The sequence below is a fragment of the Phocoena sinus genome, chromosome 8, assembly GCF_008692025.1.
Source record: "Phocoena sinus isolate mPhoSin1 chromosome 8, mPhoSin1.pri, whole genome shotgun sequence".
Classification (NCBI taxonomy): domain Eukaryota; kingdom Metazoa; phylum Chordata; class Mammalia; order Artiodactyla; family Phocoenidae; genus Phocoena; species Phocoena sinus.
Genome location: NC_045770.1, coordinates 20,625,201 through 20,648,084, shown reverse-complemented (window position 1 = coordinate 20,648,084; position 22,884 = coordinate 20,625,201). Strand labels below are relative to the sequence as shown.

The 22,884-nt window shown below is 45.5% G+C and overlaps 1 protein-coding gene across 3 annotated transcripts; it reads left to right on the top strand.

The window, feature by feature from the left end:
- Positions 1-350: 350 nt before the first annotated feature.
- Positions 351-22,860, top strand: LAYN (layilin). 3 transcript variants are annotated; one of them, XM_032641741.1, is made up of 8 exons: positions 351-572; positions 1,206-1,229; positions 3,518-3,815; positions 12,027-12,184; positions 17,162-17,194; positions 17,817-17,900; positions 20,120-20,219; positions 22,221-22,860. In XM_032641741.1, exons 1-8 carry the CDS (start codon positions 488-490, stop codon positions 22,582-22,584), a joined length of 1,146 nt encoding a protein of 381 aa, XP_032497632.1. In that variant the 5' UTR covers positions 351-487; the 3' UTR covers positions 22,585-22,860. The 3 variants fall into 3 exon arrangements, with proteins under 3 accessions (XP_032497632.1, XP_032497633.1, XP_032497634.1); XM_032641742.1 differs by lacking the exon at positions 1,206-1,229; XM_032641743.1 differs by lacking the exons at positions 351-572; positions 1,206-1,229; positions 12,027-12,184 and having other exon boundaries at positions 3,579-3,815.
- The last annotated feature ends 24 nt before the right edge of the window (positions 22,861-22,884 follow it).

Genomic DNA, 22,884 nt, shown 5'->3' with positions numbered 1-22,884 from the left:
ACTGCGGAGCCTAGGACGCTGGGAAACTTGCTGTGCCCCTGAGGAGTGGGGGCAAGATGCGGTCGTGTTTTTAGCCACAGTGTGGTCTTCATCGGATTTCGGAGAAGCCAGTCTTGGATTTCCTCGTCCCCGCGCCCTGGGCAAACGCAGCATTTCCATGGGAAGCTCGAATTGGGGTCGGGAGCTGGCTCCGCTCCTCTGCTCGCTCCCCTCGGGCGGGCGGGGTGCCTGGCGCCGAGCGTGCTGGAGGAGGCCCTGGAGGGGGCGGGCCAGCCGGCGGGGCTGCCCTCTCCGCAGTGACGTCCCAGAGGGCGGAGGGGCGACGGACTGGCTCCGCGCCCTCCCCGCCTCCTCCGGGCGCCGGGTCCGTCGGTCCTCTGGAGATGCTGCTGCCGCCCAACGTTGAAGTTGCGGAGCACACCGCTGCCGGTCCTCCCGCTCCACCGCCTTAGCGTCCCGGCGTCCGAAGGCGCACCCGAGCCGGGCCATGCAGCCGGGAGCGGCGCTGCAGGCCGTGCTGCTGGCAGTGCTGCTGGCGGGTCTCCGGGGCGCGACGGGTCGCCTGCTAAGCGGTGAGTGCGCGCGCGCTGGGGCGGGGGCTGGTTCCCGGGCGCTGGGCTGCGGCACCCACTGCACCCCACCTAAGGCTGACCGTCCTCAGGGCCACGGTGCCTCTTCTCTGGCCCTCCGCGGAGTGGGTGGAGGGGTGGCGCCCCCGCCCCACCAGTGGACTTAGCCCTGCGGCGCCCCCTACTTCTAGATGGGGCAAGCGCCCGGCTGCAGAGCCTAGCGCCGGTTCCCTGCGTGTCCTGGACCGCGCGAACTCCGTTCCCCGCCCAGGGCTGCCATAATACCGAGAGACGTAGGCTAGATGGGGCAGTGAGCAAACTGCCCCAGTAGGCGCCCCCTCGGTCCGCTCCACTGAGAGCGGCGCAGTAGTCCCCGGGACCCCCACGCAGGGCTTGTCCTGCCCACCAGGGAGGTCTCCTGTCCCGGGAGACGGTGCGTACAGTAGGGATTCTGGATCGGCTGTGCCGTGGGAACCCCAGCCCGTTACTCCTGGTCTCTTCTGGGGGGAAAGGATCCAGCGCCTGGAATAAGAGCGCTTAGAGATCGGGAAAGAAGCCTAGTTAGCGCGGGGCAAGCCCCTCCTGACTCAGGGGAATGACTCTCTCTGCTTCCTTCCTCCTGTCGTGTCACTGCAGCCTCGGACTTGGACCTTAGAGGAGGTACAGTGCTCTGGCTCCTTGCCTCTTCCATTTGTTCTGCATGTCGAGGCGGGGCGGTGCGGGATGGGGGGCGGCGGAGGGGATGTCCGTTCCCCTTTCTCAGGTTCCCTTCGCAGGCAACAGATTGGCCAAGAGGGATGGAGGAGAATGAAAACCTCCGCTCCGTTATCGGTGCTTCCGAAGCTGATTGAAGGAATCTAAAGTTGGTTTCAGGATGGGGTGGGGCGCAGGGTGGCAAAATGGGAGGGTAACCGAATTCAGCTGTTTGGGTGACGGCTGTACGGGCTCTGTCCTCGGTGGCCGCCCTTCCCCTTCCTGCAAATGAGAGGAGAGAAACACTTCCTGAAGGCAGGGGGACCAGATGCACCCTGGGCCTTCTTCCAGCTCTGGCTCCCTCTGGCACTCACTGCCTGACTTGGGATGTGTGGCCAGGCTGGGCCATACAGGAAACTCGTTTAAGGTGTTATGTTTTCCCTTGATAATCCAACGATGGAAAAGTGGGGACTACCAGTAAATTCAACTCCACCTTGGGGGTGCCTGGGGCTCATTTGTTTTTCCTCTGCTGCCTCATTTGGAGCCACCTTTAAGGACTCATAAAGCTGAGCTGACCCAGCCTTCTCCCCAGGGAGCATCCCAGCCACAGCTTCTCTGGCCAGTGGTCCCTAGTCTCTCTGGAACACCTCCTTAGCGAGAATGTCCCACTTTTGAGGCCTCCTAATTTGCTGATGGAGCAGTCCTGTTAGAGTTTCTCTATTCAGCAAAAGGAGAAGAGTGACAGAGAAGGGGAGAAGCAAAACTTTTACAACTTGTTTATTGCAAATTTCTTTACAAAGGCGATGAAAGAAGAAACTGAAAATAAGAATTCACAGGAGCTTTCCAGATTATCTGTATGTGCTCTGTTCCCATTTAAGCACTGAAAATGCAGTTAACTGCCTGTGGCCTTTTGTTCTGTATTCTGGACGATTTGGAGAATAACTAATGCTATCTGGCTCTGTGCACAGTTGCAAAACAAATTAGGAAAATGAGAACATTCTATGAGAGCTGGGAAGAGGTTCCCAAACCAAAATCCTTTATTCCTCGCTCTGTGGCAGTAATTCACGCCCACAGCCCACAAACTGGCTCTGCATTGCAAGGGATTCCCCTTGTTGAAATCTGGTTTTCACTGTACATCTGGATCCAGAAACATGCTGTGTGTTCCTGTGGGTTAGGAAGCGGCAAGTGTTTCTGTATTCCCGGCACCTAGCACAGTGCCAGGCATGAGCGTACATGCAATACATACTGACTTAACGAAGGAGCGATGAGGCTAATGTTTTGGGTGCAGCACATCTTTAGACACCCAGACACAAGCCAGGGTGGTGTGTACTGGTGAACGATTTTTTATCCGTCCTCAGTAGAATCCCATCCATTTGTCCTTGATGGTCTTCAGCCCTTCAGGTGTCAGTCAGATGAGACATATTACATGGGCTCCCAGTGCAACCTGAGCCTGTGGTGGCGTGGGGAGCAGAGTTCAGTGGTTATGGCTGTGACTTTGTAATTAGATCTGGGTTCTGACTCAAGTCATGCTACGGATAGCTTATGTGACCTTAGCCAGACTAATTTCTCTGAGCCTCAGTTTTCTCATCTGTAAAATGGGGCATAAACAATATCTACAACAGTGGATTACTATAAGTGTTCAATGAGATAAGGTATGTATGTAAATGCAAAAGCCCTTAGCACAGTACATGACACATAGTAAGAGTTCACTGAACCTTAGCAGTTGACTTTAGGCAAGACCAGTAGCAGAAAACCCCATGAATCTGATGCTTTTATCTTCTGCTTATACCATAGATTGGGTGAATATTCAGTCCTGCTATTGATACATACGCAGAGGGTTCCAGGGTAGAGGAGCCCACGCCTGACTTCAGAATGCCTCTCTTACCTGAAGGAACCCCCAAACAGAGATAACTCACTTTAAGCCACACTTAGTCTCCTGCGACTCCCTAATGGCATGGAAGTGTTATTTTTTGCCTTTAAGTGAAACCATAAATCTTCATCTACCTCTCTTTTAAAGATTAATTTTAAATGTCTGCTTTTCAATAATCTGTAATGGAACAAAGAAAACATGGAGTCTAAATCACTGTGTCTCCACACTGGAAGGGGTATTAATTTGCTCTGAGAGCTTAATGACACTAAAACAAACCACTGATGAGTAATCAGAATTCCTGCAGCTTCATTCAGATGCCTCCAAGCATCCCTGCTCTGGTATATGTTGGGGGCACTAAAATAGGTAGGCTTCTTTTTTTCTCTAGGTCAGCCAGTCTGCCGGGGAGGAACACAGAAGCCTTGTTATGAAGTCATCTACTTCCATGATGCTTCTCGAAGACTGAACTTTGAGGAAGCCAGAGCAGCCTGCAGGAGAGATGAGGGCCAGCTAGTCAGCATCGAGTCTGAAGATGAACAGAGACTGATAGAAAAGTTCATTGAAAACCTCCTGGCTTCTGATGGTGATTTCTGGATTGGGCTTAGGAGGCGTGAAGAGAAACAAAGCAATGGCACAGCCTGCCAGGACCTTTATGCCTGGATCGATGGCAGCACAGCAACATTTAGGTAAGTGTGTGGAACTCACAGCAGCTAACTCACTTGATGTAGCTGCAAAAAGAGGCAGGCTGGATCCACGGTGCCAGTCAGTGTGGAAGAGAAGTCCCAGCCAGGCAGAGCCCTGAGGGGATAGCAGTACTGGCAGGGCCACTGACCAAAGCAGTAAGGCGGTAAATCAGCCTTAACCTAGGTCTAGAGAGCTCTGTCCAGGAGGGTGGCCCAGAAGCACAGCTTCAGTGGCACACAATGCTGGAAGTCAGTCGTTCTGGCTGCCCGGCCTTTTGGACTAGAACCCCAGTGAGAGATTTTTTTTAAAATTTTTATTGGAATATAGTTGATTTACTATGTTGTGTTAGTTTCAGGTGTACAGCAAAGTGAATCAGTTATACGTACACATATATCCACTCTTTTTTAGATTCTTTTCCCATATAGGCCATTACAGAGTATTGAGTAGAGTTCCCTGTGCTATACAGTAGGTCTTTATCAGTTATTTATTTTATATATACTAGTGTGGATATGTCAATCCCAATCTCCCAGTTTATCTCTCCCCCCACCCCCTTACACCCTGGTAACCATACGTTTGTTTTCTACATCTGTGACTTTATTTCTGTTTTGTAAATAAGTTCATTTGTACCCTTTTTTTAGATTCCACATATAAGTGATATCATATATTTGTCTTTCTCTGTCTGACTTACTTCACTCAGTATGACAATCTCTAGGTCCATCCATGTTGCTTCAAATGGCATTATTTTGTTCTTTTTTATGGCTAATATTCCATTGTATATATGTACCACATCTTTTATCCCTTCCTCTGTTGATGGACCTTTAGGTTGCTGCCATGTCTTGGCTATTGTAAACAGTACTGCAGTGAACATTGGGGTGCATGTGTCTTTTCGAATTATGGTTTTCTCTGGATGTATGCCCAGGAGTGGGATTGCTGACCCAGTGAGAGATTGAAGGCCTGTGGGGCTGAAGGGCTCCAGACTGCAGGAAATTATGATGACAGGCAAGAAATTAGAGCCAAGATCTAATTCTCTGGATTGACCAAGAGGGGACTTAAGGAAGCCTGCAGTTTGTAGAGCCCTTCTAAACCCACAGCACTGGACTCACTTCACACACCTGCCCCCAGCACCATGGCATTGCCATCGTCCTTCCCTAAGAAAAGCAGTGACATGGAAGAACGTCAAAAAATATCAAAATTAAAAGGCAGACGTAAGACTGGAAAAATGTTGTAAGAAATTTAACAGTTATGATCTTTTTATAATAAAGAGTTAATATAAGTCAAAAAGCACTAAAAGTTTATATAAGTCAGTAAAACCCCAAAAGATAAAGGGGCAAAAGACCTGAGCAAACAGTTCACAAAATAGAAAATCTAACTGGTAAACAGTCATATGGGGAAAACATTTAAACTCATTTTCAATCAAAAGAATGAAGATTAGGGCTTCCCTGGTGGCGCAGTGGTTGAGAGTCCGCCTGCCGATGCATGGGACACGGGTTCATGCCCCGGTCTGGGAAGATCCCACATGCCATGGAGCGGTTGAGCCTGTGAGCCATGGCTGCTGAGCCTGCACGTCCGGAGCCTGTGCTCCGCAACGGGAGAGACCACAACAGTGAGAGGCCCGCATACCGCAAAAAAAAAAAAAAAAAAAAAAAAAAAAAGAATGAAGATTAGAATATATCTTTATTACCTATTCCATTCAAGACAGCATGAAGTTCACCCATTATGCTGTTCAGATCCACACCTTCATCTAAGTTCCAGGAGTCGTTCCTCCAAGATTCTCGTGGGCCTCTCTCCTGGGAGAAACTTTAGAAAGGAAGCTTAGGAGGAACTACACTCCCCACCACTGCAGCTGGTCCCAGCGCCACGCCTGATATTTATTGACCCCCCTCCTCCTCTGTGCAGTCTAGATTCCCTTCACCCTCTGTTCAGGGAGCCTCAGTGGCTCTCTCACCTTGTGGCAGGACCCAGACCCTCATCCCTGAAGAGTGTGAGGCCTAGTCAACTTGCATTGCTTATGCTGGAGTGATTTCACTTTTCTGCTTACCATCAAAATTGGGCACATGAGTACCAACAGGTACCCAAGTAGATAACCTGGCTGTCAAACATATCTCTCCCTGCTTGTAACAGCCGAGATACCTTCGCCTCACGATTAGGGTCCTGCAAAGAGAATGACTCCTCTTCTTGCCTGCTGGTTCCTGGACACAAGAATCCCCAGATGTCCAAGTGGCAGCCATTGTTCATAGTTCAATAACACTCTTGCTGTATCTTCTGGTGGAAGGATTCCCCCAGAATATACCAGGACCTCTAAACCCACAGAGCTCAGCATTGCAGAGACAAGAAACACAAATTCCCCAAGTAAGTACTACCAGTGAAGGTAAGCAGGGCTACTCCTCCTTTCATAAGCTATAGCTTTACGAAATGTATTTCTTAAAGAATAAGACCTGAAAGTCAAAATTACTTCTTTATCCACGGGCTGCAGAATGGATGTTGTGGTACCAGGCATGAAAACGATACTAATCTCCTTGTACATCTCCATCAGAGCTCTTGGGTGACCAGGTGCATTGTCAAGGAGCAGTAATATTTGGAAAGGAATCTTTTCTTCTGACAGTAAGTCTCAACAGTGGGCTTAAAATGTTCAGTAAATCATATTGTAAACAGTTGTGCAGCCATCCAGGCTTTGTTGTTCCATTTATAGAGCAAAGGCAGAGTAGATTTAGCATAATTCTTAAGGGTCCTAGGATTTTTGGAATGATCAATGAGAACTGGCTTCAACTTAAAGTCACCAGCTGCATTAGTTTCTAACACAAGAGTCATTCCGCTCTTTGAAACTTTGAAGCCAAGCATTGACTTCTCCTCTCTAGCTACAAAAGTCCTAGATGGTATCTTCCATTATAAGGCTGTTTTGTCTACACTGAAAATCGGCTGTTTAGTTTAGCCACCTTCATGAATTATCTTAGCTAGGTCTTCTGGATAACTTGCTTCAGCTTCTACATCAGCATTTACTGCTTCACCTTGCATTTTTCTGTTATAGAGAGGCCTTTTTTCCTTAACCTCATGAACCAACCTCTGTTAGCTTCAAACTTTTCTTCTACATCCCTTGGCTCCCAGACCCCAGAATACTCTTGGATGACACAGGATGATACAAAGGTCAGTGATTCAAAATGTGCACTGTGGCTTGGAGGATGTTGGCTCATCCTCACAAAGTATTGCCTCTAAGCTAGTGCTTCAGCTGTGTTTTCAACAAGTTCATCCATCACTCTGTCAAACTGGCAGCTTCAGGATGGGTGAATATGTGATGTGACTAGTAAATCCCCTGCCTACGCCCACATCTCCTTTGCTATAAACTAGGTTTTTTGGTCTGATGAGATCTTATTTGGAATTCTGTGCTGGTAGATCAAAGACTGTGTAAGCATTTGGATAGTGGTGCTAAGGCCTTGAGGCTGGAAAAGCAAACCCATACCCAGATTGTATGTCTATTCCTATCAACATGAATCATTGCCCCTTTCAGGATGGAAGGAGTCCAATGTAGTCAACTTGCTACCAGATTCTAGGCTTGTCTCTGTTCCCAGCAGACTGGTTGTTGGGCAGTAGCTAGATCAGCCTTGGTGAGTGGGAATGGCTACTGTTGAGCCCATGCATGGCCTCCATCCCTGCCACCATGGCTACCCTAGTATGTACCTATTATACCAGAGCTGGGGCAGCTGATAACAGGCTGGCTGACATCAACTGGCTAAGTTATTTTGTCTCCCTGGTTGTTTAGTGCCTCTTCCGTGCTAGAGGCTTTTTGGTGGGCTTTAACATATGATAGATTTTCATACTTTACCCCTACTCCCATATGTCTATTCACATCACTCTATCCAAGAGCTCCTTGTCCCCAGTCTTCCACTTTTTATCCTTTTAGACTTCTAATCAACTGGCTAAGCTCTTTGCCTTTACCCCTGAGTTTTTTTTTTTTTTTTTTTTTTTTTTTTTTTTTTAAATTAATTCATTTATTTATTTATATTTTTGGCTGTGTAGGGTCTTCGTTTCTGTGCGAGGGCTTTCTCTAGTTGCAGCGAGCGGGGGCCACTCTTCATCGCCGTGCATGGGCCTCTCACTGTCGTGGCCTCTCTTGTTGCGGAGCACAGGCTCCAGACACACAGGCTCAGTAGTTGTGGCTCACGGGCCCAGTCGCTCCGTGGCATGTGGAATCTTCCCAGACCAGGGCTCGAACCCGTGTCCCCTGCATCGGCAGGCAGATTCTCAACCACTGCGCCACCAGGGAAGCCCTACCCCTGAGTTTTTATATAGTCTAATCTCTAATAAGTTCTCTTTCTATACTAAGTGGTTAACTAGGTATATCAGCTAAGCTCTGGCCATTGGGAGGATGTTTCCTTAACACTTGATCTTTCAGAACCATCTCTGAGTGGGACTGTAGTACAGCTGCTGCCCATTTGGAGTTGTACCCCCATGCTTGGCTGACCTATCCATGAACCAAGCTTAGGCTGCCTTTATCAGCTAGTCGTAAGGGATTCCTTTATGCAGCTATAGCTGTAAGCTGAGGGACAGGCTCTGGTACAACAGTGGTAGATGTCATGGCAGTCTGCTCTACCTGTTCATACAGTGCCATCTGGTCCTAAATATACCTCTTCCATCTTGTAATGAGTTGATTCCAGGCCTGCCTAATCTTTTGACTAGGTATGTCTGACAGTGTCTCTCTTACATTGAGCAAGTTGGATTGCATGTTCTCTTGGTGCTCCTTGCCTAGTATCAAGCCAGGAGTTGCTTTGCAAAAGGTGATTTTTTTCTCATCTATAGATGATATGGCCTTGCTGTAGAATCTTAAGGGTTTGCATTGTGATTCTCTCATTGGAGCTTGTACAGATTCTATATGGCATTATTTTTCTCACCACTGATACCTCTAATAATAGGGTCTGATGGATCATATGGCCCAAGTGGGAAGTCTGCTTCCATCACAGCCTAGAACTGCTTCAGAGTCCTTTTCTGCTCTGGACCCCACTCAGAGACACCTGTCTTTCATGTCAACTGGTATATAGGCCAGAGCAGTATTCCCAGGTGTGAAATATGCCACCTCTAAAACCCAAAGAGACCTACCCCAGGCTATGCTTCCTTCTTAAAATTATTGCAAGACGCTTCAAATTATTGTGAGATGAAGTAATTTGACCTTTAATTTGAAAGGGGTGTTCTGGCATTCTCTAGATCACTAGACACCTACCCAGTTTCATGAAGTAGCAGGCCCCTGAATCTTCAAACGTTTACCTCCAACCCTTGGAGCACTTGAGTCTTACTAAGGCCTCCAGTCCTTGCTCATCTGGTTCGGTTAGCATGATGTCAGCAACATGGTGGACCAGTGTGATTTTCTGCAAGATATCCAGGCAGTCTCTTTTCACATCATATTATGACAGAGGGTAGGAAAATTAGTATAGTCCTGAGGAAAGACCGTAAAGGTATACTGATATCCATTCCAAATAAATGCAGACTGTTTTCTGATTCTCTTTCTGATACAGGTGAAAAAGAATGTACTCACCAAATCTGTGTATTAGGTACCCAAGGACGTGTTAAGCAGCTCTAGCAAAGATACCACAAATGGCATAGTAGGTACAATTGAGACTTCTAGTTGGTTGAATTTGTGCTACTCCAATGTCATCCTTCAGGATCTGCCTGGTTTTTGCAGGAGCCAAACTAGTGAATTATATAGAGATATGACAGGGAATACCATCCTTGCATTCTCTAGGTCTCTAGGAGTGGCACTACTTTCTGTCATCTTCGCCTGGATAAGATATTGTTTTCTATTTACTATCTTGGAGAGAATAGGGAAGAATGCCCTTTCAGAGGCTTCCACTTGACCTTCTCCACTATTATAGCTCTTACCCCATAAGTTTTCAATTCATATATTTTAGGACTGGGGAATGACCACTGGATGGGTCCACTGTGAGCTGGTCCTGATCTCAGAGAGACAGCAGTGAGTGGTCCTGAAGAGAGATCTTAGTTCCCTGCCCAGGAATTGAACCTGGGCAGCCTGGATGAAAACCAGGAATCCTAGCCACTAGTCCACCAGGGGCTAGAGGCTAGAAGCAAAGTTCCCCTAGCTGTTACCCCAACTGGAAAATGCGTTTCTCAAGGAGGCAAAAACTATAAAAGCAGGTACAAAGTTTATTATTAGAGACACAGCATAACATGTGGGAGAGCACACAGAGAAGCAGTTCGTTTATTTAAGACAGAAGCAAGGCAGAAATACACACCTAGAGAGAAAGGGTTCAGGCATCCTCTCTAATGAGGAGCGCGGTAAAGAGGTGATTTAAGTCCCTTATATAGGATAGTCCTTCTGGGTCTTTGTTTACCTTTGGCCAATTCTCTTCTTCTTTCACACCTGACCAGTCCTAGGACCCTCCCTAATATGCATGTGCGACTTTTTGCTAAGATGGATTCCACCACAGAGGCCTGTGGGGATATGTCCACACTTATTATGGGGTGGCGTCCCCTCCCTTTTTGACCCTCAAGGAGCCTTTCTGTGCATGTGCAGACAAAGAAGTTTTCCTTGACCTCAGGAGTGGTCATCTTATCTCTTTATTCCTGAGGAGCTCAGCTTCTGCCACTAGCCTTGTCCTTGGAGTGTCTGGGTGAGAACACAGCTTCAATTTTATTCCACTTGACAAACACCAGCTGTCCGGCCCAGGGACCCATCTATCTCCCATTTCAGTCCTGGGCCAGAACTCCATTTAATACTTAGCCTCAATATGCTCCCACTCAAAAGGGTAGTTTTAATGACACTTCAAGTCTTTGGGTATCAGTGTTGACTTGCACTCTGTGTCCAGCAGTCTTTGTAATATTTGGGTATTCCTCTTTCCCCAGCGTATGGTTACTTGAGTAAATGGCCATAGGTCCCTTTGGGAGAATAGAGGAAATTACCATGTGCACCTACTGTGGTGTTGCAGGGTCCTTCCTCCTTCTAGCAGTGAGTTCCAAGCCTGAAACCTGGCTCAAGTCCAGTAACTAGATGCCAGGCATAATATTCCAACCATTCCATCACCTGTGAAATAAAATAACATAAAGCCATAGGGCCAGTGGGGAGGAGAACAGACAAGCAGGAGGTCTACCAACAGGGTTGGAAAATTGCCTGGAGGTGACTGATGAGGTGCAGAGCCCAGCCCCAGTCAGGATCTCCAGCTCTCCAGACAGTGTCCAAGCAGACTTGCAAGCTCAGCTATCATCCAGGTGAATTCAACCCAGTGGATTCAGCAGAGGATTTTCCTTTCGGTGAACTGCAGCACAAGACTCAAGCAGAGCCATATGAGGGTGCTACACAGAGAGCTGTCTCTTAGCTGTCTCCTAAGGAGGGGCTCTGACAAGAGCTAGGCAGAGCAGCAGGGCTCATCTCAATAGCCTGAGCATCAGGGGAGATCTGGGCCCCAGAAGGAAACTGCTTAGGTGAGTAACAGGCGAACTACAAAGCCCAGCCCTGAGTCAGCACATGGGGTGGGTGCTCGCATCATTTAAACTATCTATGGAATCTAAGGCTTTAATCTGGCGCCAACATATCCAACTGGGTGGCAGCATCATTTAATTTCGAGTACCATTGGGGCTGCTAGTGCACCCCGTCCAGGAGCTGGGGAGACAGAGACAAGAAATCAGGCGGCAGAGGCTGACAGAAGGGCTCATCGGCCTGATGAAGTAGAAACAACTTAAAACCTGAAGAAGACTACTTGGGCCTCCCGCTTTTGCCCCTACCCCATCTCTTGCTTTGAAGCCTCTACATACTGGAAAGTCTTGCTCAGATGCTTGAATCTTCTATCCGCTCCTCAGAGCTAGGAAGGCAGCTATGGCTGTTGAAAAGCATGGGGAGATGGAAGCAAGGCAAGCTCTGGATGAGACAAGCCATGCCTCTCTCAATGCATCTGATTTCTAAAAAAAAGAGAAACAAAACCCAGTTAGCCAAAAGCAAAAAAGAAAAGATCATCCAGACTTGCCCTGCTGGCTGCTTTTTCTCATAATTCCTTTGCAGACATTATATGGTAATATATCCCTCCCTGCAAAGGCAAATGTCAGATGATTGATTGTGATGTCCATATCAGAAAGCATGGTTCTACTTACTGGTAGCACTTCAGTTCCTCCCTGTCTCTTAAGTTCCTGGCTCAGTGGAACTTGATAGGAAAACAAAGGCTTTGAAGTCTTGTGGTATCCTTCTCCAGTTGCCTCCACTGTTGACCCCTTTCCTACAGGAACTGGTATGTGGATGAGCCTTCGTGCGGCAGCGAGGTCTGCGTGGTCGTGTACCATCAGCCATCAGCACCTGCCGGAATCGGGGGCCCCTACATGTTCCAGTGGAATGACGACCGATGCACCATGAAGAACAATTTCATCTGCAAATATTCCGCTGGTAATGAATCCTCTCCCAAGTTATATGGCTGAATTCTCAACCTCCTCTCTCATTCCATAAGCAGCTGCTGGTTCCAAGAATTTGTCACGTGGTCTCTGCGAAAGCTTGTTGCAAATGCCAGCAGTGTTAAACATTGGGAGTTCTTGTGAAGGGAGATGTAGTGACACTTCCTCACTGGGGAATAATTCTAGCACAGGAGAGGGTATTAGATGCTAAGAGAAAGGATGAAGAAATGAAAGGGTCTAATTTATGTATGATAAGGCAAGAATTATGAGAACTTCAAGAAACAAAAAGCCCTCCAAGTGGACAATTATAATTCTTATTCCCTCCATATATGAGATTGTATGCTGTAAGAGCTTGGAATACAGTAAGTCCCTACATACGAACCTTCAAGTTGTGAACTTTCAAAGATGCGAACCAACGTTTGCATGTCCAGTCCTGTAAGTTAGTTCATGTGTCTGGCGTACATTGTCACATGCGCACATCCTCTACAAGTGGTTGTGCTTTTGTGTACTTTACTGTACAGTACTGTATAGAGTATAGTAGTACAGTATCTTTATTTCAAGCCCAGGATGTCCTGAAGCAAGTGTAAAAGCAGTAGCGATGCAGCTGGTACTGTACTGTACTGTAAGATTTAAAATGTTTTCTTTATGTTTTCTGTTTGTTTTTTATGTATTATTTGTCCGAAAAGTATTATAAGCCTATTACAGTACAGTACTATATAGCCGATTGTGTTAGTTGGGTACCTAGGCTAACGTCGTTGGACTTACAAATGTGCTCTCCGAACGGAACTCGTTCGTATGTAGTGGACTTACTGTAAAGAAGAAATATGAAAGGAAGCTGACCATTGTTCCTGCAAGTCTTCTACCAGCCACGTGACATTATTTTCTGGGGCTTTAAGGAAACAGAATAATGACCAGAGGAGGTAGATGATAAAATACACCAATTTTACTGACACTGGGCAGATAGAAGTCACTTTGATGAGCAGGGCATCATCCTGCCCCGTAGGGCACCCTCTAAATACATGCCTTGCAAATTTAATTGACGTTTGCTTCTAAATCTGTGAAGGGTTTTGAATTGGCTACAAGCCTGTAGTCTCACTGTGCTGAGGTTTCCCAAACTCCTCCGTTATGTTGGACTCTGATCTAAACATGAAGTGATTTTTGATCTGTTACGGAAGTTTCTCACCTCCCTGAAGCCAACTGCTTGACCCCAATTCGGCATCCTTTCCTGACAGAAGTAGAATGACTTGTTAGTTACATCTATTGAGGGACTAAACAATCCTGTCATTTTTAAATTGTCTGAATTTGACTGTGCTTTTGCTGCTAAAGCTGTTTTTCCTCCCTCTTCACCCCTTCGGATGAATTCTCTCCAAAGACCTGGCCTTCCCCACCATACAGAGTTGTCTCAGGCAGGGAGGTTGCGAGGACTGAGGATGGCTTAGCAGGGCACATTTTTAGAGCAATTAAAGCAAGGCGCTTCTTACAAACTGGCTGCCCATCACTTTTGTTCCTCATATCCTATTATCTCCATGATTTAAAATGTTGTACTTCTTAAATATTTTCTGAAATGTGAGATTTTGACATTTGTTTTCATAGCCTTTTATTTTTGGAATTTGAACCTAGTTAGGTTTTGTTTTTAATCATAATCTTTATTAATTTTGCTACTGCCTGATTTAGACTGAGTCCTGGCAGGAAAAAGGTGGCACACTCAAAGGGTTTAATGAGAAGAGTATAATAAAATGATATTTGCCAAGGTGTGGGCACAGAGCATGAGATGGTGAAGTGCCCAGGAATTAGCTACAATGGGAAGTTGTTACTACCCCCAGGTTTCAAGGAGCAAAGGGGAGTGACTCCAGAGAAAGCTTGGAGTCATGGAAGAGGAGCCACCCAACAGGAGCTGTAACCAGAGAATGCAGCTACTGTCAAACCACAGTGACGTGCGAAGGGGGCCTGGGGGATAACTGCCAGGACCCCTCTCTTCTCCTACCCTCTAATCTCCTGCTTCCGCCTCCTACTGGTTAAGTCCAATCAAGAACCAAAGGACAGGACTTCCCTGGTGGCACAGTGGCTAAGAATCCACCTGCCAATGCAGGGGACATGGGTTTGAGAAGGTCCGGGAAGGTCTTTCCTGGTCCGGGAAGATCCTACATGCTGTGGAGCAACTAAGCCCGCATGCCGCAACTACTGAGCCTGCGTGCTGCAACTACTGAAGCCTGAATACCTAGAGCCCATACTCCACAACAAGAGAAGCCACCGCAGTGAGAAGCCCACGCGTTGCAATGAAGATTAGCCCCCACTCTCCCACTCTCTGCAACTAAAGAAATCCCGCGTGCAGCAGCGAAGACCCAATGCAGCCAAAAAAAAAAAGAGCCAAAGGACAAGGGAGCCACAAGACACAGTCCATAGAGTTCAGCCTCCCAGGACACAGAGAAGGACCAAGAATAGATCCAGCAGAGAGAAGTGGGCACACAGAGAAAGACTAACACATTGCCTTTGCGTGCCCCCACCCCCAGGATAAGTTCACACACCTCAGCACACCATAAAAAATTGGCTTGATCAGACCCTTGCCTGTCTCCAGCCCCAGTTCTTAGCACTTTTATTCCTCCCCGATCCCATTCCCCTCTGCCCGCTGTGAAGTTCCCCAAGAGCTCTTAACTGCTGTTTCCAGTGCTTGGAACACCCTTCCCTCTTTCCCGGTCAGCTCATTCTCAGCCCAAGTGCAGTAGGTGATCCTTGATGATAATGATGATGAGGACAATGGTGATTTTCTATAAGGGGCGTTATTAGGACAATCTGCAGAATTTGAATAAGATCTGTCGATTGGTTAATATATATATCAATGTTGATTTCTTGGTTTTGATAATTGTACTATGGTTATGTTAGAGTATTGCTCCCCCTCCCATCTTAAATACACACTGAAGTATTTAGGGAGTAAAGGGTAACTATGGCTGCAACTTATTCTCAGGAAAAAAGTTATGGATGCGTCTGTATGTGAATATATATATGTGTATGTGTGTGTGTGTGTACAGATTTAGATACAGACTTGTAGATATAAATATATAGGATATATATAAAGAGAGACAGAGAGAATAATTATATAAATGAAACGTGATAAAATGGTAACATTTTGGTGAAGGATACATGGGAATTCTTTGTACTAGTCTTGCAAATTTCCATAAATCTGAAATTATTTCCAAATAAGAAGTTTTAAAAAATCACTTCCTCTGGGAAGCATCCAGGGCCCCTCAGAACTAGGTTAAGTGTTCCTCCCATGAGGATCATAACACCTCACACACACAGTACTTTAACTGCCTGTTTACAAGTTTGTCCCCTTCACTATATGGTTGGCATGAGGTCTGGAAATATACATGTTTGACCAGTTAATCCCTGCACTTGATGGGCTAGGGGAAGGTCACCCAGTATGGTTGCAACAGGATGGCACTACATCCCATTATACCAGAGGGCAAGGGACAGGTTGAAAGATAGCATCTAAAACTAGATTTGACAACATGACCACATAGAGTAGGTGGTATGCTAGCCAGATCTGATCACTTGATTCCACCTGGGGTGTGCTAAAGGCATAGACGCATTCAGTGGAAATCAGAGACAAATCATCTGAGGCCATGTGTCACAGACCATTGCAGCAATTGACGGAAGTGCTGCGTTAATTTGCCATGTTCACTGCAGTTTTGCCCAGTGGATTGAACTATGGAGGGACAAGAAAATGACTACATCGTGTAATGTCTTTGAATATATGATGTATTGCAATATATCACAAAATTAATGTGTTAATATTCTCCTGTACTTCCATGTTTTATTGCCATCCTGTATAATATAAGTTCCTTAGAGGGCTGGGACTACTTTTCACTTGCTATTGTGTCTCTAATACCCAGCACAGAGTTTGTCTCCTTGTGATTTTAATTTTTCATTTGAATTTTTTAAATTAAAATCCCAGTTCAGTTACTTATTAGCTGTGAGATTTGAGCAAGGTGTTTAATCTCCGTGTACCTGAGTCTCCTTGCGTGCAAATTCAGAACCGCACTCACCTCATAAGGCTATTATCAGGATAAATTGTGTTCGTTTTTAATAAAACACTTAGAGCATGACGCTGTTTCTGTCGTATAGCAGCCATTTTTAATAAATGAATGGATTTGCCTCATCTCTACACACACACACACGATTAAAAGTTTCCTTTCTGAATAAAACTTCAGAATAGCTTTGATATCCTGGCCTTAGGACTGTGAATTCTAAAATTTTGACCTTAGGGACCCCGACGCTATGAACCCAGAGCATCCGATCAGTGTAGAGTCACCACCAGTACAAAAGGCTGACACACTTTCAGCCAAAAGTAAAAACATTGATGTAGGTCGTCTGTGCAGCCCGACTATCCGGAGGCTCTTAGAAATATTTTAAATGACTCGTGTTCTAGATCACCAGGCTCTGCCTTGGGGCTGGCCATGGTCTCCTTAGTCCCGGGCCACTTCCACTGCTTGGAGATCAGTATTTGTTGCTCTAAAATATCCCCAATAGGAATTGATCAAACGTCTTGGATTGCTTTACAACAGCGCAGGCCTGGGTGTAGCCGGGGAGGAGTGGGGATTATTGTTGAAACCAGATTAGCCATGTGTTCCTAAGAGTTAAAGCTGCTTGATGGTACATAGGGGTTCATTATACTGATCTTTCCGCTTTTGCGTATATTTGGAAATTCTCATATTTAAAACTCTTAGTTTTAAAGCTAAAAAGTTTACTTTTTAAAAAAAGAAAAAGGTGCCCAAGTAAAACTGGGGAAAGGCTAGTCTTTGTGCAGAAGAGATTCTTTGGACTTACTAACCTGGTTTCTAGTGTCTGATAATACTAAATGAAATTTGTTGGACAACTGAATGAACAAATAAATGGATGCTATGCTCTGGCCAACTTCATTCAGATGGCATGGAAATTTACTTATTACTCTCATCCTTGTTTCTTTCTGCTATAGAGAAACCAACAGCTCCTTCTACAAGGCCTGGAGGTAAGACTGTCAATTGAGCTTTGAGTTAATTTGGGCTGTTTCACAGGTTTAGAAGCTTTTCATAGGTTTAGAACCACATGTTCTTTAAACCAGATTATTCAGCAGAAAGACCACTGGTGTTAACCCTGACCCTTTGGACAGGTATATGCCACACCGGACACGACCAGTAGTTCATTAATCTCACTAGCGTTGTCTTTCTCTCAAATATCTGAAAAGTAATAGTTGCAAATTCAGTTTGGGATGTTACGTGTCATTACTGACAAGATGAAAGGAATAGTCCAATCTAATGATCCAAGAAGCAAGTCAAACTGATAATTTATGGTCCTAGAAGTGAGTTGTTGGCCCTTCCCCTTGGCACTTCAGTACTTTATGGGCCTTGATGTCAGCTGCCTGCTGGTTGTATCCATACATGATTCTTGGCAGCAAGTCTCACCAGAAAGATAAAGACAAGTAAACCTCTAGGTCAGCAAATTCAATTCTTTTACTTCCCTGGGTTTATAAATGGCACTGGTCACAATGCTTGTGCTTTTTGGCATCCCACCCTGAAGCTGGTAGGACCTCAGAGAATATCTGGATTTTGATGCCTTTCTCCAGGTTCTCAAGTCCATGTGTCTCTCTCCAGGTGAAGGAACAGAGACAGAAATGCCCATACTTCCAGAAGACACAGAGAAAGAAGATGCCACAGAAACACTGAAAGAAAGCAAAGGTATGTACAGAACTCTCCCAGAGAAAAATAGATAATAGGACTCTACTGATCACGAATTCCCCATGATTATATACCCTACTTTGTTCTTTCCCACAGCAACTTAAAAATGGAACCAGACAGAGCACTTATGACTTTGTAAAAACTGCATTATATGTTAGATTTTGTCAGTGAAATGCACGAATGGAGCTATCCTAAGACAATTGGGGCGATTAGACAAGACAGGAGGTAAAAAAAAATCTGCGTGAAGACAGACGAGGCTTGAGAACCTCCCAGAAGTTGTTTGGGGGGAGGGGAACTAGAGAATGGATGTAGAGAAATAAGAGCAGAAAGACCCAGGCCGTGATTAATATTTCTTTAGGAGACAAATAGAGGAAATGGACATAAAAGATAAAAGAAAATGGAGTGATAAATTGGAGTGCTAATGGACTTTCAACCTCAACTCTCACCTCGAGTTTCAAGAGGGAGATCAGGGCTGGTTACTAGACTTATCATGGTGATCATTTCATAATGTATGCAAATGTCAAATCAGTATAGAATACATCTGAAACTAACATAATATTATATGTCAACTATATTTCAATTAAGACAAAAAAGAAAGATCTGAGTTTTGTCACTGGGCAAATTTTTAAAAAACACTTAATTTTTCAGTTTAGTTGTTTGCATAATAGAAGTAATAACATTTTTCTCACCTACCGAGAGCATTTCTGTGTCCATAAAATGAAACAGGATAGTGCAGTACTGCAATAGTTGTGACACTAGCCACCCCATGTTAGCACAGACCCTACAGGTTAAGGGCTCAGTCCCCAGCAAGACTGCCCTCACTTCAGATATCAGCCACAAGTTCAGGGGTCCCCAGTCCACCCACACTTCTAATCAACTGGCTACAATTCCAGGGAGTGCCCCATCACGTTCAATAATTCACTAGAACAACTTACAGAACTCAGGAAAACACCATACCTATGACTATGTTTTATTATAAAGGTTACAAATCAGAAGCAGCCAGGTGAGACACATACAGTAAGGTCTGGGAGGGTCTCGAATGGGGACTCTCTGTGTCCTCTCCCTGTGGAACCAGGATGGGTAATCACCTTCCTGGCAAATCAACGTGTTCACCAGCCGGAAGGCTCCACCGCGCTTTGGTGTGCAGAGATTTTCTTAAGGTCTCATTACGTAGCACAGTTGATTTGATCATTGGCCGTGTAATTGAACTCACCCCCTAGGCCCCACCAGCCCCCATCCTGAGACATCTCTGCCAGTATGAACTCTGATCTGGTCTGAAGGGCTCATGAATAAGGAAGTTACTCCTATTTCTGAGAAATTCCAAAGATTTAGAGCCTCCCGCCCAGGTACCAGGGACAAAGCCTAGTCAAATTCTTTATTATACAACAGATGTAATGTGTGAAAATGCTTTTTAAAAAATCCAAAGTGCTGTGCAGCAGTGGGTGGCATTTTTATTGCTCATTGTTACTACGGTGGTATTTAAAGTAGGTTTTGTTTTGAGGGGTTTTTTGGTGGTTGTCAGGTTTGTAGCCTCACAGAAAAACAAAGCCACAGCCTCTGGATGGTTGAGAATCTTAACCAGTAGGAGTAGGAAAGGGATCAGTCCCCAATCATTGATTCCTCCCAAAGCCCCTTGAGGGAAAATTCTCTGGTTCTAAGACTTAAGTCTTAGGAAAGGTAAGGATGGTAGATCTCTAAGTGCCCTCCACAGTCGCTGCTCCAGTTAGCAGTCAGAAACGTCAGCAAGGCTCTACAGTCTGATTCATGTGTTACACGTGACCTTCTCATTCACCGAGACTTCTGGCTTGTTTCTTCTTTCCTCACTCTCCCCGATCCCACCTTGGAAACTACTGTTTCTGTCCTTAGAGTCAAAGACACCAGCACCCCCAAGCAGCCTCATCTTTGTTAACAAAGAGGAAGAACGAGAAAAGAGATAACCTCTTTCGTCTGAAAAAATTTTTAATTAATAAAACGGCCCATCTTATATTTGCAAGAAACCCAAAAATGTAAACTTCTTTTCTCTCTGTTACTTCAGATAATAGGACAGGTAGAAAAGCCTCATTTATTGAAACTGGAAGACTTTGCTGTCTGGGTAACTATATCTGTTTCCTTCCAGAATGCGCTCCTTGGAATGCTCTGTGTTGATTATGCTTTTTTAAGCCTGTTTTGAAGCACACAGAAACACCACCAGTGCTGATAAAGTGTGCTTTTCTTTTCAGACGCTGCCTTGAATCTTGCCTACATCCTAATCCCCAGCGTCCCTCTTCTCTTCTTTGTGGTCACCACAGGTGTATGTTGGGTTTGGATCTGTAGAAGGAGGCAAGTAAAACCTTCATCATGTAAACCTTTGTGTTTTCTGAACTCTTCAAGATTTGGACTTCATTAAAAGCCACAGCAGCTCCAAGACAATCACTTCTACAGATTTGAGAGTAAATTTTCTAATGGGCTCAGGGCACTCAGAAGTACTAAGCATTGTGCTTAGCTGTGATTAAGAGAGTGATCTTACATTCTTTAATTTTTGTGTGTGTGGAAGATTTTAAACGACTTGAGGGGTGAGACTGTGTTATTCATCTGTGCGTCCACACGTCACTCAGCAAAGTGCTCTCATGCATGTATGCGCTCACTCCAGGAATGCTTGTTGGGTGAGTGAAGGAATGAATAGTGAGCCCTTTGAAAACGACTGTTCCAAAGCCTGGCAAACCACTGAAACTAAACCACTTAATTCAAAATGAAATAGCCAAATCCTTTTAATTGACTTTTAATTGAATTCACAAGTGTAGATTGCTACAAAATAGCTGCACTAAGTAGCCTAAAGCACCTCTGTTAGTGGATCATGTGCCACCATTGTTGAGGTAACCAGAGATCTTCTCAGCTACCTTTTTATTCCCCATCATCATGGTCTACAGAGAAGAAGGAAAGCAAAGGTGCAGTTTAAGACTTGACTCCCTTTGATGACCAATTTAAGATAAACTAGTAAGATTCCAATGAAGATCCTGCTTCACTTAATAATAACTTCCTTATAGGATTATTAGAAGAATTAAAGCAGTTAATATATGCAGAATGAGTATATAGTAAGCGCTCAAAAATGTTATCTCTTCCTATGATCATTTTCATTAGTTAATTCCTTTTAACCTAAAAATAGAGTTCAGTTCAAAAACTTGCAAATATATTTTCTGACTGCTTACTCTGTGGTTGGGTCTTGATTTCCCTCCCTTACCTATCTATTTAGCACCTCACCACAATGTGGGATTGTGGCTTTGAAGCTGGAGTCTATCTCGGGGTTTTAACCATTTTTGTGCCACAGACCCCTGTAGCAGTCTGGTGAAGCCTATGGATCACTTCCCAGAACAATATTTTTAAATGCATAAAATAAATTACACTGGATTACAAGGGAGGGAATAATGCTGTTATATAGTTTAGCAAAATATCTCCAACAACTAATGTGAAACAGTAATACACGTGCTCCTTTATTAATGCTTCTTTATTTAGTGGTGAGTATAAGTGTCATAATACGGAAGTAGAGATGAGCATAAAATATGTGATGTGATATGAAAATATCTATGATTTCTGTTGGTGAACAAGTCAAGATATTACTAGTGGGAATTCCCTGGAGGTCCAGTGGTTAGAACTCCGTGCTTTCACTGCCGAGGGGAACTAAGATCCCACAAGCCGAGTGGTGCAGCCAAAAAGAAAAAAACAGAAACAAAAACAAAAACAAAAGCTATTACGACTCAGGTTAACTGCCCACATTCAAAACTGAAAGACAGGGCTTCCCTGGTGGCGCAGTGGTTGAGAGTCCGCCTGCCGATGTAGGGGACACGGGTTCATGCCCCGGTCCAGGAAGATCCCACATGCTGCGGAGCGGCTGGGCCCGTGAGCCATGGCCGCTGAGCCTGCGCATCTGGAGCCTGTGCTCCTCAACGGGAGAGGCCGCAACAGTGAGAGGCCCGCGTACCGCAAAAAAAAAAAAAAAAAAAAAAAAAAAAAAAAAAACTGAAGGACAAGCTCAATTTCACTTAGAGATGGGTTTTTTTAAATGTGGTATTTTCCCCCATGCAGTTCTATCCATGGACCCTCTGGAGGCTCTGGGGATCCCAGAGTCATCACCTCCGTTCTGTGCTCTGGCAGCAGTGAGCGATAGATACATAACAACACTTTCCTCTTTTATTCCCACGCCACCCGAAACCTTAACCTGAAGGTTGAGGCAGGTGAGAAGTGCAGTGTAGTGACTGCCCAGAATGACCCCCTCCTGCCTGCACAGGGGCACCGGGATGTTCTCAGTCCCCTTGTCCACTGAGCCCTGGTTCTCTTTACTCCTAGGAAACGGGGGCAGCCAGGCCCCAGCAAGAAGGAGCAGCGCCCCACCTGGCCCGCTCCTCAGCCGGGGAACAGCCCGGACCTGGAGGTTTACAATGTCATACGAAAGCAGAGCGAAGCTGATCTAGCCGAGACCCGGCCGGACCTGAAGAACATCTCATTCCGAGCGCGCTCGCGAGAGGCCACTCCCGACACTGTGTCCTGTGACTATGACAACATGGCCATGAACCCATCCGAAAGCGGGTTCGTGACGCTGGTGAGCATGGAGAGTGGCTTCGTGACCAACGACGTTTATGAGTTCTCCCCAGACCGAGTGGGAAGGAGCAAGGAGGCCGAGTGGGTGGAAAATGAAATATATGGTTATTAGGATGCATGAACGAACCCTGAACTGACAAGAATGGGAAAGAAGAGAGAAGCAAAAGTCTATTTTCTATAAAGAAAACACTCAGAAGGTCTGTGAAAGTGCTCAGATCAGGTCCTGGGGGTGAGCATGAGAGCCCCTGTTGAATCCGCAGTTTGGGCTATATCCCTTATCCCGGTCCCTCACCTGGCTGGAACTTCTGAGAAAGCACCTTGTCCAGCGTCTGGCACATAATAGAAAATAAACAACTGATTGTTACAACTGACTTTCAAGGGACAGTGCTTTCACTGGCGGGTGGGGTGGGGG